Genomic DNA, 13,409 nt, shown 5'->3' with positions numbered 1-13,409 from the left:
TTCCTAAGTGAAAGCAGAGAAAACAGGAGGCAACATTATGCCAATATTCATTTTAGAGACTTCTGGGATATTAAGTTTGACTAGGATGCCAGGCAAAGAGATCCATCCCCACCCAGCCTTATTACACTATTACATAACAATGGATTTTACTGATGTGTCAAGGAAACTTGTTTCAATGGCTTTAATTCTTCACACCTCTTTCATATTTGCAATATCTAATGACACATACAGGCTGGGAATTAACACACTTAAATGCCCAGGCAACAGGCACCTTAGAATTAATGGTATGGTGAGCTGATCTCCTAACCTAAATATGACATCCTGCTTTGTTTTTATGGCCCTTTGCTGTTCATTAGATGTGACACTGTAGGTTAGATTTGATCTTGTTCACGTAATTATCAATTACCTGTTGAGGATTTGTGGTCTGTTTTCTGTACTTTTAATCTATGGCTGTATGGTTTTGTTTTGCTAAATTAGCTATTTAGAGAATACAATCAATTCTACAACTCTGGGTAAATATAGTCTCCCTCTCCACTTGTTGAATGTACATGACTGAATAAACATGAACACAGGCCTGATTCTGGCAAGTAGTCACTGGAAATAATTTGTAAGATATGTGGAGGTTTTCCTTGAATTGAAATATTTGGTACTGAAATTCTGCTTGCTATTCTCCAAGAAGCCTTTAGTATGTATCGCAGACAGGAATGGGAAAACACATGTTCTTCCAAGCCTGTGGGAAGCAGCTAGTTGCTTGGCTGACCACAGCAATTGAAGATTACTTGCTGGAGGACACTGTGTAGAAAAAAAAAAGAGACCCATCTGATAAAGGTTTAACCTTTCTGATTTAGTTTTAAGGCTCCTAGCTTTACTATAAGCAGAATTTAAGTTTAATAAACTCTAAGGATGAAATACCTATTCTAAAACTTCTAGATAGTGTTAAATCTCTAACCTCATACGATGCAGATCACTGAAAAGTGCTCTGCCAAACAAGGAAGCTGCTCCCATTTTGCTCAACATCTGCAGTTCTTGTTCTGTAATAAACTAAATTGTATTTGAAGTTTTATATTACTTTACACAGTGGCCATGTCATAGCCTTTCCTTAGCAATCTGCTTGAACTAATAAGTAGTCATGACTAATAATCGCAGGGCATCCTGTTAACTTGGTTAGGATGACTTTGCTTCTTGTACTGCTTCAAAGATAAATCAATGTGCTCAAAGATGCTTGTACACTTTTCTTAAAGCCCAGACAACACTTTATAAAGTACTGAAATAAAGTTATATTTGAGGCACATAAAAACAGCTTAATTATTGCAGCAATACTAAAGGGAAGCTGAACTAAAAAGTGAACATGTATAAAATTGAAAACTACAAATTAGATGTGTTGTTTTCCCTTGGCTTAACATGCTATACAGAGAGTTACCAACAAATCAAGGAAAATTTTCAACATTAAGTCATGTAACAACAACAAAATTTCTATACTATATACTGTAGTATTAGGGTAGCTGCTCCTTCTGAACAAGATTTGGATCTCCACTCCACTGGTGTAAGTCTGAAGCCACTCCAGACTTAAATTGAGTTACTCCATATTTACATTAGTAAAAGCAAAATCAGAACCTGGCTTCCTGTTCTGTAAGTTAGGCAATGCAAAGTCACATTATCAAAATTGCAAAATAAATTACATACCAGAAAAAGCTCCCAAAAACCTCAGAAAGCAATCTACTGCAGATAAGGAATAATCACTATTTGCAAGGTGATCAGATATATATTTTATGATAATTTTGAAATAAAACCCAAGAAAGAATGAATAACTTTCCATGCTTCCGGATCTGGTAAGATGACAGTTATCAGGAAAAATCAGTTTTCAATTTACTATAGGGCACCTGGAGACAGATAAACTATTTACTTTTTTTTAGTACAAGGTGTACTCCTCTTCAATGATAAGGAAATGAACAGCTGGTTACAAAAATATGGCAGTGTTGTGGATCTTATTGTCTTTCCATAGAGTTCAGTAAATCTTGAGCTTACTTTTAATTGCTTTTACATCTGTGGTCTTCTCTTGTTCTTTGCCTTTCACTGTAAAATATAAAGGAAGGAGTAAAAAGCTATTTCAGGTTTGTGATGGCATGGACTGTTTGTTGAAGGAGAATATAAAAATCTCAGACTCAGGACTTGATGGGTAATGAAAGTAGCAAATAAGCATTTTTTTGTTTTAAAATATATTTGCTATTTTCCAGTCTACACATACATCCAGTAGCTGGATGGGGATGTTAAGCTTTTTATACACAACCTGGTAGTTCATTCTTAAGGATTACATTTCACAAAAATTAAAACACATGTATTAATACAAACATCCCATGAAGCTCATGTATTATGTAATTTAAACCAATTTAGGCAACCTACAAGATTGGTTATCTGATTTCTTATTTAAAATACATTCAAAATAGAAACTGTTTTCAAAACAAAATTGAAGGTGGAACTAGTTGCATTTTAAAACAAAATATTGGCAGATGTTCTCAGTGAACCACACACAATTTTGGGAAAATTGTATCCCCACAGTATTATCTGAATACCAGTAGTGTGCCCAGTGCTGTATAGACATAAATGGAGCTTGTCCTTGCCCCTGACTTTACACAACAGTAGATGCTATAGAAATTTACAATTCCAACACAACCAATATTGTTCAAATATAAATAATACAATGGGGACTGAATTTGAAGCACAACAGCATTAAAGGAAAAATGTGGAAGTTTTTAGGAAGAATCTGAAAGAAGAGAATGTAAGGAGCAGTATACAACAAAGCATAAAGACTGAACAACAACATAAAGAAGATGACTGAAAAAAATAATAAATTTATCAGTGATAATCAAAAAAGTACACTGGCACGTGTAAAAGGAAAGCCTAATCTCATAGTACAGAAGTGTGGGGGAAAATAGGTTACTATTTTAGGATAATACCAATACAACCAAATAAATTGTTCTATGTAGCATTATGATAGGCGTTTTTGGCTGCAGCTTGATTCTTTGTCAAAGTAACACACATACATGTCTACCGATTTACCAATCCATTCACAGCAAAACTAAAAACTACCAGCAAAACTAAAACCAGCAAACATTTCCATTGGCTAAGAAAGCATGTAATATGCTCAATTACTGAGGGACAATCTACACTCATTCCTGTATTTTCTTTCTACAACCAACTCTCTGTATAACTTTTCATGAGTGATGTACCTGAATATTCGAATTCACTTTAATTTGGGTTATTACTGATTATGCATATGTATTTTATTACTTTAAAAACAAACTTTGTACTTGTGGATAATGTAAGCACTATACCTAGATGTGCAGACACACTTTTCTTAACCTGTATATTATATAATTTAACATTAGCTTTAATAAAATTTTTAAATATGGATTTTCGTTTGCTTCAGCAATGAATAGGTGCAGATTGCTTTGGTCAATCTACACTTACACTAGTGACTACATTAGATCATGACTCAAGTTTTAATTCATTACTGATTTTCAAGTTTGGCCAATACTGCATTAGGACCCAGAACTTCTAATGACCCTAAAGGACTTTTATCAGATCTAGTCCCTAAACTGTATATACTTAAATGAGTGTGAGAGTGGGACCCACTTGTCTAAAACTTCAAGGTTTTGAGAATTATTTCAACTCCTGCACTCCCAAACCTCAAAAAATATAAAGTTAGAAGATGTAACTTTCAATGACAAAAAGCAGTATGTACATGACTCTCAAAAACTCAATCATTACATATCCTGGAGAGCAAAAGAGCTTATTTATGGATGATTTATCTTTAGATTCATACAACTGGGACATAAACAATAACAGAAGCCTCGATACTGAACATTAGACAACAGAGAAGTTAAATATATATATATTTTTAAATGTCTAAGATCATTAGTGAATAGACTAAATAGCTCACAATTTCACAAGTATATCTGCACTTTTCTTGCTGTGTTACGTTATGTATCTTGCTGAACATTTGCAAATATAGAATCTTACAAGGGACCAGAGATAAAAAGGTAATTTAGCAAGCCAAAAGTCTTACATATTAACAAAGTGCACTGTGCTTGAGCAATGGCTTGCACCACAGAACACAGGGAAAAAAAGGGCAATGTATCCACAGCTTATTTGCTCCAAGATGCATTTCTGCGTTACATGTGTTCTTTCAACTGGCAGCTTTAAAGATCTTTAAGTGGGTGACCAGCTAAAAGTCAGTAAAAGCAAAAAGATGCTCCCTTCAAGTAGTGAGACGTGGGTATACTGGATAAAAGTCTTTTTAAAGATCTTCTCTAATTAGGGGCTTGAGAATTATCCCTCTCTGACCACTTACCCATTCGTAACTCTGGTAGTATCTGATCAACCAAGGTATCTACTTGAAATATTAGGAACATTGATAAGTGATTTAAACAAAGGAAACTGGTATAGTATGTTAAGACACTTTAAATTAATCTGAACTAGAAAGAATTACAAATAGACTGGAAAAGAAAACAATTCTGAAGGGAGAGGTTCAACACAAGTCTGTACAAGACTAAGCAAACAAAACTTACAAAGATACTTTCACACATCCTGCTTTAACTTTAAAAAAAAACCCACCAGAAGTTGGGAAAGTGCCTGAAATCTTTAGAATTAAAAGTTTACTCACCAGGTTTAAAAACTTCCAAATATTATGGCCCAACAGATATGGCAAACAAAACTCACAAGAGAATGCATTCCTTACTTAGTATCTTGGAATTGTCATTATAGCCCGTTAACACACAGTATGCATTTTAAGATTCCTTCTTTTAACATTTCTAAATCAGGAACTATAAAATGTTCATTGCATATCTACACGGGGACAAGGTGGGTGAGACTTTTATTGGATCAACTTCTGCTGGTGAGAGAGAAACTTTAGAGCAGCCGGAAATGAGAAGAAGCCAGCATCATGTGACAAACCAGCTTTCCAGGAGCCACAAGCTAGGGTGACCAGCTGTCCCAATTTTATAGGGACAATCCCAATTTTGGGGGCTTTTTCTTATATAGGCACCTATTACCCCCCATCCCCTGTCCCGATTTTTTACACTTGCTGTTTGGTCACCCTACTACAAGCACTTTGTAGACCACCGTTTTGGAACCGTAGGCTAAATGCATTCACTGCACAGAAGATTTTAGACCTGTCTTCAAAACAGCCTCTGACCAATTTACTAGACAGAAGGTGCTACTGAGCTTTGGCATGGCAGTAGCAACTTCCAGCATTCACAAGATCAAGCACTTTGCGCCACTGCAAAAAACACAAGTACTAATCACTTATGCTTTGTGCATGCACCCCATTCACAAACGCTGCATGCTGCACATGTTGCACAGTAGGAAAATTCACAAGCTCTTACACAAAAATAATCTCAATGTTAGTTGTGGTGGTAACAGTGTAAAACAGGTGCACCTAAGAATTCCATTCTTCAGTCCTAGAGGCCCTATTCAGCAAGGGACCCCATCAATTAAGAATGGCAAACCTCAGTCTCCCTTCTCACTGCTGAGGAACAAGAAACATTCCACAGAGGAACAATATCAGGAATATGATTGTTACTAGATTTCTGAACAGCAATCTTAATAACAGAATTATTTGGTGACTAAGGCTTTTTTGATCTCTTTAGCAAAGCAAAAAGAGGTCAATCTACCAGCAGAGATGGAACCACTCATGACTGAAATGAAAGCCTCTCATTGCCAAAGGCAGAAAAACCTGCATTTTACACTACTGTAAGGACCCTGTGCATTTGCTAAAATATGTTAGAGCTCTGATGATTATATTTAAGCATCCACTTAGGGGGGCATATCCTGCCACTGATGTATAGACAGAGCTCACCACTGCCTTTTAATTTTTAAGCTTAACCAAGAAACAAACAAACAGAAACCGGTGACTTGAGCTTATCTAGATGGAATGAATAATTTACCCCCCTCCCCAATATGGTGATTTTTTAAAAAAAACAAATACTAGAAACTTAGTGCATCTTCACTTAAGATACCATCACCAATTTTAATTTGGCCCCTGCATCCATACGTGGGACAAGGGCATTGTCCTAGAAAGGGGGATCACTATCTGCAGAACACAAACCCTAGATGAAGAAAAGGAACTTGAATGCTAAAGGTCAGTTTTCTCATCTATTCAAGTCATTTCTTCACATATTTACTTCCTGCAGTTTTTACTACTGCCCAAAAGAGTATTCAGTTTCTAAAAACACATTACTGTTAACTGAAGTGCATGGCAAATTTGTGAGAATTCAGAGACCTCACAGAGCACCTGATGTGAAGGTCAATCATGTCTCCTCCTCCCCATGCCCTGACATAACTCACAGATTATTTAGATAATACTATCTAACATTTGGATATTTGCACATCCATCACCTGCAGCCTTATTACATACGTGACTTATTAGCACAGTTAAGATATATATGCTTTGATTGTGGTGGATGACAGCTTTGACAGCTGCTTTCTATCAAGCTGTGAACTTTGTATAGATGGTTCCTATGTAATTGGTGGGGTTAGCTAGAAAAAAAGATTGGTTTAAATCTAGGTGGTTCAATTTCTAGTATATATTAGCATTCTACCAAGTAATTTAAAACATGCTTTGGTATTTATGGTAAACATTTTAGGTTGTATGCTGTTTGGGGCAGGACCTGTCTCTCTGTGTTTGCAAAGTGCCTACAAAATAACTACTGTAGGGAGATATCTTAGTCGAAAAAATCTACATCTTATGGCTATAAAAAAATTATTTTTGTCAATTACAAAAAGACCCCTAAAGATCAATTTGGCAAAAAATTATGAAGTAACCAAAATATTTACAAGAGAGTTAAAAATGAAAGTGATATTGAAAACATGCTTGTAACTTCCAGTTCCATCTAAATAAATATTTAAGCATGTAAGCTACCAGTGAAATCTTCTTTGGCCTCTATAGGCTGAAAAGATTACTTACAAATAGCTCATTCATGGACCACTGGCCCTGAAAATCTTCCAAGTACAATCTATACAAATTGTAACTACTAGAATCAAGTCTTTACATTACAAAATGTGAGCACATTTTTAAAGAGCTCTTACCCCAGATTTAAATATTTTAGAGAAGCATTTCAATCTCCAGTTACATAATTGTTCTGCACAATAGTCAATGCAGCATTCAGTCTGACAGCCATTAGAATGGGAAGTATAAATGATGCAGATCCATGAATTGGCAACTCAGCATTTTACATTTATACTAGAGGTTAGCACTTTCATTTTGGAATAGAGTAATTCAAACCTTGATTAAGCAACTTGGGATTCTTGTTTTCCACTTTTTTTTATGTAGACCCTCAATTTATACATGACTGTAGACATTAAATATTTAAGATGACTAGGTTTTACATAGATTATTGAACATTACTGTCCAGATGAAAATTGTCTGGGAAAATCAGCACATATCCCCTCTAGCTCAGTAATATTTAACATATGTAATTTGTTACACTGCATCAGAATAGCATCATTCTCATTCTCCCTATAACACTGTCAGTACTTGATCCATGAAGTCCAGTCTCAGCTACCTCTAGTGACAGCGATTACTCAGTTTCCCTTGTCTTCCATTGTCTAATTGCTTTAGCTAAAGGCTGTTAATTGTTCTTCCATGCCAACTTCTCTATAAAGGTAAGTTGTTACTCTTTAACTAGTTATTACTTTACTACCTGTAATATGATATAGTTCAAATTGTCACCTTCTACTTAAGTGGTGACATGGGATCCTTCAGTATTCTAGGATCACTGTCAGCAACAAGCAGAACAAATTTACAAAGCAATAGTTATAGATATAGGAATGACAGTACATGCATATAGGCTACGTTTCAAGGAGTAAAATATCACTACAAGAATTTTGCTTTCACCCTGCTGCAGCCAATCTAGGTGGTATCACATCATGTACGTGAAGCCAATTCTGAACAACAACAATCGCCATGTACATTAGGGGTAATAGGTCTGAGAGAATTTCCACGGGCAGCCTTCATTTTCAGAGGACTAAGAGTCAGGCTGAGGTGCAGCCTGCCATACAAGGTCTAAGAATTTTAATATATTTAGTGAGAAGGATGAGCAAATGTAAGCTGTCTTGTATCATTTTATATATGCATCAGTTAACCATTCTTCTTACACCATGGCAGGACTGTTTATATTATTTCTAAGATATCCCTAATAGATGGGTCTGTAATTTGGCCTTGAATATTCTCACTAATGAGAATTTCCTAACCTTCTATAAGCTCCTTTGGCTGCTGGTTCAGAGGCCTAACAAATCTTATAGTTACTTTTTTTCCTTCTACTATTCAACCCTAAATTTCCCTAGCCCCTTGCCTTATGGCCCATCTTCATCAACTAAAGATGTAGTTTATTATTGCCCTATTTATAAGATCTCTAGATATTTATAGACAGTTATCTCCATCCTCAGTTTTCACCAAATACACCCAGTTCTCTTCATCTTTCCCAATTTAGTCCCTTACAAAAATACTATAGCAATTTGCTCCAACTATACTGATTTTGGACAGCGTACTTTTGTTTTTAAATGAGGATGTTGGGAGCATTCAAAACCTTTTATTTGTTGCTTTTCTCCAACAACTCCAATTTACACCTTCCCTAAAAGGCAGTATCCAAAACCGAAAGCAGCTCTTTCAGGCCCAACCAGTTCTCATGGGAGCAGACCAACAACCTTCCTTGTGTTATATGTAAGGCTACATTTTTAGTCACAGGTATTTTTTTAGTAAAAGACATGGACAGGTCATGGGCAGTAAACAAAAATTCACGGCCCATGACCTGTACTATATACCCGTGACTAAATCTTGGGAGGTAGTCCGGGGGTGCTGTGGGTGCTTGGGGCAGGGCCAAGGGGAAGCTGTGGGTGATCGGGGCTGTGCTGGGGGGAGACCCCTGCTGGTGCGAGGGGGGGTTGGCAGGCTCCTTAACTGGTTCCTTGCAGCTCCCTGGAAGTGACAACAAGTCCCTTCCTCAGCTCCTAGCTCCGCGCGCTGCCCCCACCCCAAGGGCCGGCTCCACAGCTCCCATTGGCCAGGAACCACAGCCAACGGGAGCTCTGGGGGCAGTACCTGCGGGCAGAAGCAGTACGCAGAGCTAGGAGCCGAGGGAGGGACATGTCACCACTTCTGGGGGAGTCTCCCAAGGTAAGCACCACCCAGAGCCCTCATCCCCTCCCATGCCCGAACCCCATCCCTGAGCCCCCTCCCACACCAAAACTCCTGTTGCTGCGGGGGGAGGGAGGGCAGGGGCCCGAGCCCCGAGCCAGCCACACCAGCTGCTGAAGTCACGGAGGTCCCAGAAAGTCACGCAATCTGTGACTTCCGTGACAAACTCACAGCCTTATTTATATATTTCTATTAATGCAACCTAGAAGAACTGGGTTTTGTTTGCAATAATGTTGCACTATCACATTTAGTTTCAGCCACTTCTGCTACAACCAATAATCTCAGATCCCTTGAGTCATAGTACTATCAAAACCAGTATCCCTCTATTTTACATTTGACTATTCCTTCCTATAAGAATCTCTCTGCATTTGTCTTTGCTGGATTTCACTTTGTTTCCATACCAGCTTATCAAGACAGAGTACCTGTTCCACAATTACCTTTACTGTCTACTCTGGGGAAGGTTATTTCATACAAGAGCCTACATAAAAATAATTGCATACAATAATACTTCAGTGTACAGAGTTGAAGAACATTTTGTATTGACCATTAGTTCGTAGCTGGATCTATATTAGGATTTCGTGCTGCTGCCCATCACTATGGCATCTGAGCACCTTCCATGTAATAATGCTGTTGTCATAAAAAGTCTGTAGTAGACTTCATGGCATCTCTGGAACTTCTCCCATGAAAAGTGGGGGGTTAAAACTGTTTTTCCAGGACTACTGCACTAATCCACACACATAAGGGAATTAGTGCTGCTACTTTGGCCTTGAAATCTTATAACAACATGTAAAGTACTTCCAGTCGTAGGTGAAAAATATGAGCCTGGCCAATGAACACTGCTATCTACACTTATAAAATCTTCTCACTCTCCCAGAACAAAAAATGCAGTTTGGATCCATTTCTCCGTAACAAGACACTTTACAAGAGACTCATATCAGCCACCCAATTGTTGTAGAAGCTCTTGAAGGAATGATAGTTTTACTACTTGAACTACAGTATTATCACAGGTTGACAAGATTGATTTTTACACAGACTGCCGAACACACAGTAAAACACCTACATTACCCTTCAAATGTGGAAGTGATTTCCATTTTAAAAAAAAATCGAGTCTGTCAAAATTAGAGGTGTTATACAACATTAATTTCCTAATGATTCAGACCACTAATACCAACAGGATTATTTTATTTTCAAAGAACAAGGAAGTAGTAATTCTATACAAAATCAACTTGAAAAATGTCAAACATATTTGGCTTTACAATCTTATATTTTAAGTTATATTGTTACCTTCTATCTATTAGCCATTTTCAATTATTATCCTCATACCCTCATTTTCTGTGTCATGTACTGGACACATTTACTGACTAATCAACCATAATTGAAAGAATAGTTAAACATGGAAGACTCTGCACATTGAAAAATAGCCTGTTATAGAAAGCTGTTAAACACCAGGAATTCTAGGAAGTACCTACTGAGCTCCCATAGGAGTTAAGAGTTCTTGGCAGCTTTCAGGATCAGCCTTTTGTCCCCAAACACTAATAGCATGCTGAAAATATTTTTCCCTAATCAAAATGTAAGCACCTCTGATTGTACATTTTGAACTGAAAGTAAAACAGACTTACTCCAGGTAAAAGTAAGGTTCTACTCTTTGTCTTAAAGGGATTCATCTTTTGTGAATTAAAATATTTAGCATAGCTCAAATGGTAAAACCCAGAATGCATGTCATTTATTTCAAGTAATGAAAATAATGGTTAGTTTCTTTGTCTCATTTTTCTTAGCACAGAAAGGCTTAGTTACATTTCTTGGGTGATGTAACTTCTCTAGAGACAGATTATGAACTGAGGAATTTAGCACCCATATGTAAAGCAAAAAACCACCCTCTACGTTTCAACTGACTGCTTTTAGACCAATTCAGAAACAAAATCTAAACCAGCAGTTTTCAAACTGTGGGTTGGGACCACAAAGTGGGTCGGGACCCTGTTTTAATGGGGTCGCCAGGGCTGGTTTAGACTTGCTGGGGCCTGGGGCTGAAGCCCAAGGGCTTCAGCGCCGGGCAGCAATGGTTGAGGTTACACCCCACCAATCTTGGACTAAAGCCCTTGGCCTTCCACCTTGGCCCCCACACCCGGGGTGGTGGGGCTTGGGCTTTGGCCCTTCCACCCAGGGTGGTGGGGCTCAGGCTTGGGTTCCCCCTCCTGGGGTCGTGTAGTAATTTTTGTTGTCAGAAGGGGGTTACAGTGCAATGAAGTTTGAGAACCCCTGATCTAAACCATTAACTCAATGATTACCCGTACTCATTGCACAAAAAGAGGAATTAGGAAGATAGGATTCTTAAAATATTAATATCTTGAGTTATGTTACATAATTTCTGTATAATAAGTAATAAGCTCTTTGGAGCAAGGACTGTAGCATCTGTGCTTTTGTCCAGCATTTATCACAATGGGCGCTCATTGTGCTTGGGGCTGTAGGATACTATCACAATACAAGTAGCTAATACGCTGTGTTTTACTATACCATGCAAGTGTTATTTTAATTTGGTAAAATTTAACAAGATGGAGTGGGTTAATGCAAAATTTTATTTGTATTCGTCTACCTAATGAGGAAACAAGTATGCAACATGTAATAGTTATCTGTTTTACAGCTGTTAAACCAGGCTTTCCTTAAGAAAATGCAAACTCTGACCTTGCTAGTTACAATTAATCTGAGAATCACCCCAGTGAATGAAGCTGCTAGCTGCATCACCAAGGTTTAAAACCAGGATCTATTTCAAAATATGCTTAGATTTCCTGAGGTCACATCAAGATCCTTGTTACAAGGCAAGGAGAAACTGCAGCAGACATCTCACTCTGAGATGCAGCAGCCAGGATAAAACAAAGGAGTTTAAACCCATCATAACACCCCAAACCATGCCTTTTTTTTTTTTTTAAATTTATTTCGGTGGGGTGGAAAGGGGTCAGGATTATTTACTGAAAGCAGATCTGACAGGTCCCACTCATTTGGAGCAAGATTCAGTCATTTCCGATTATTTTTTAAACTCCCTTGTTTGAGGATTGCTTGCACTGCATGCTTCAATAAAATGCTTAATAGTTTTGAAGTCTTCATCAAAGACATCATCATAACTTGGACACCCCTGGAAACATGGAAGGGGAAGCACTTATTGACAGCAGAGAAGGGGAGAGAAAAAGGGTGTCCCGAGGGAAAAGAATATGCAGACCCCTGGCAGGCTTGGCTCTACTGGGGGGGGGGGGGGGGGGGGGGGGGAGGACCTACAATCCCTTGTCCAAGGTCCTGCCTGCTCCTCACCACCCCACAGGGCAAAAAGGCCTGGGTCCCAGACCTCAGCCTCTCTACGTGCCCCCAAGAAAGAGCAGTTCCCTCCCTGTCACCTACAGCCGCCCACATCCCCAGGCCTCCTGCCCCCCATGTTCCCGCCCCCTCAGGCCTCCTGCCCCCCATTTCCCCTCCTCAGGCCTCCTGCCCTCCCCCTCATGTTCCCTCCCCACCGCCATGCCAGTCCCTTCCCCTCCCCAGCCCTCCTACCCCCATGTTACGTTCCCTCCCCCCGGCCTCCCCCTTCCATGTTCTCCCTCCTCGGGCCTGCGGCCCCCACACTCCCCGCGGCCCCGCCTTGCCCGCAGCCCCATGGCCCGGCGGCCCCCTCACCTTTCCGCCTGAAGAAGGACATGGTGCCGGGGCGGGGCGGGGAGAGCAGCAGGGCGGGCTCCCTATGAATGAGACTCCTTCCTCCTCCTGCCGGCTCCTCTCCCTCCGCCTCTTCCTCCCACGGAGCAGCCAGCAGCCGCCATATTGTCAACAACTGCCACCGCCGAGCTCCCTCTTCCGGGGCGAACGGAGGAGAGGCGAGCGGAGCTCGTGAAGCATGACGGGAAACAGCGGTGCGGCGAGACTCGCGGCTTCTTGCCTTCCCCCAAGATGGCGGCCTCGGCGTCAGGCCGCCATGCTAAGTACGGGAAGACTGCTGAGGTAAGGGCAAAGGGACCCAGAGCCGGTAGCCATCTTGGATAATGGCAAAATGCCCGAGGCTAGAGCAGGCAGCCATTTTGGATAAGGGCAAGAAGCCCCAGACAGGGGAAAGTGGGGCTTAGTCCCCATGTTAAAGCTTGGGGGCGGGGAAGGAAAATGTCAGTTTCTCCTGTGGGGCTCACTCCGCCTTTATGATGTGGCATTTGCCTGGCTGTGGTGTGATGTCATCCGGCTT

At 39.7% G+C, this 13,409-nt stretch overlaps 1 protein-coding gene across 7 annotated transcripts in view; it reads right to left on the bottom strand.

Moving 5' to 3' along the window:
* Positions 1-13,183, bottom strand: part of LOC102934767 (notchless protein homolog 1) — a 64,204-nt gene extending 51,021 nt beyond the window's left edge. For 3 of the 7 annotated variants that reach the window (XR_006286242.1, XM_043530843.1, XM_043530846.1), the window contains exons 1-2: positions 12,854-13,120; positions 2,026-2,073 (exon numbers count right to left, since the gene is read on the bottom strand). Coding sequence is in view for 4 of the 7 variants with exons in the window: in XM_043530843.1 (XP_043386778.1) it covers positions 2,026-2,073; positions 12,854-12,875 (70 nt within the window). In the remaining 3 variants the exon portion in view is untranslated. Of the gene's footprint in view, positions 1-406; positions 792-1,903; positions 2,074-12,853 lie in introns of those variants that run through there. The other 4 variants (XM_027820114.3, XM_043530847.1, XM_043530845.1 and 1 more) reach the window with 4 other exon arrangements.
* Between the last annotated feature and the right edge of the window lie 226 nt (positions 13,184-13,409).

The sequence above is a fragment of the Chelonia mydas genome, chromosome 17 (genome assembly GCF_015237465.2).
Source record: "Chelonia mydas isolate rCheMyd1 chromosome 17, rCheMyd1.pri.v2, whole genome shotgun sequence".
Taxonomy (NCBI): domain Eukaryota; kingdom Metazoa; phylum Chordata; order Testudines; family Cheloniidae; genus Chelonia; species Chelonia mydas.
The sequence above is the reverse complement of the archived record's forward strand: the minus strand, read 5'-3'. Positions and strand labels throughout refer to the sequence as shown.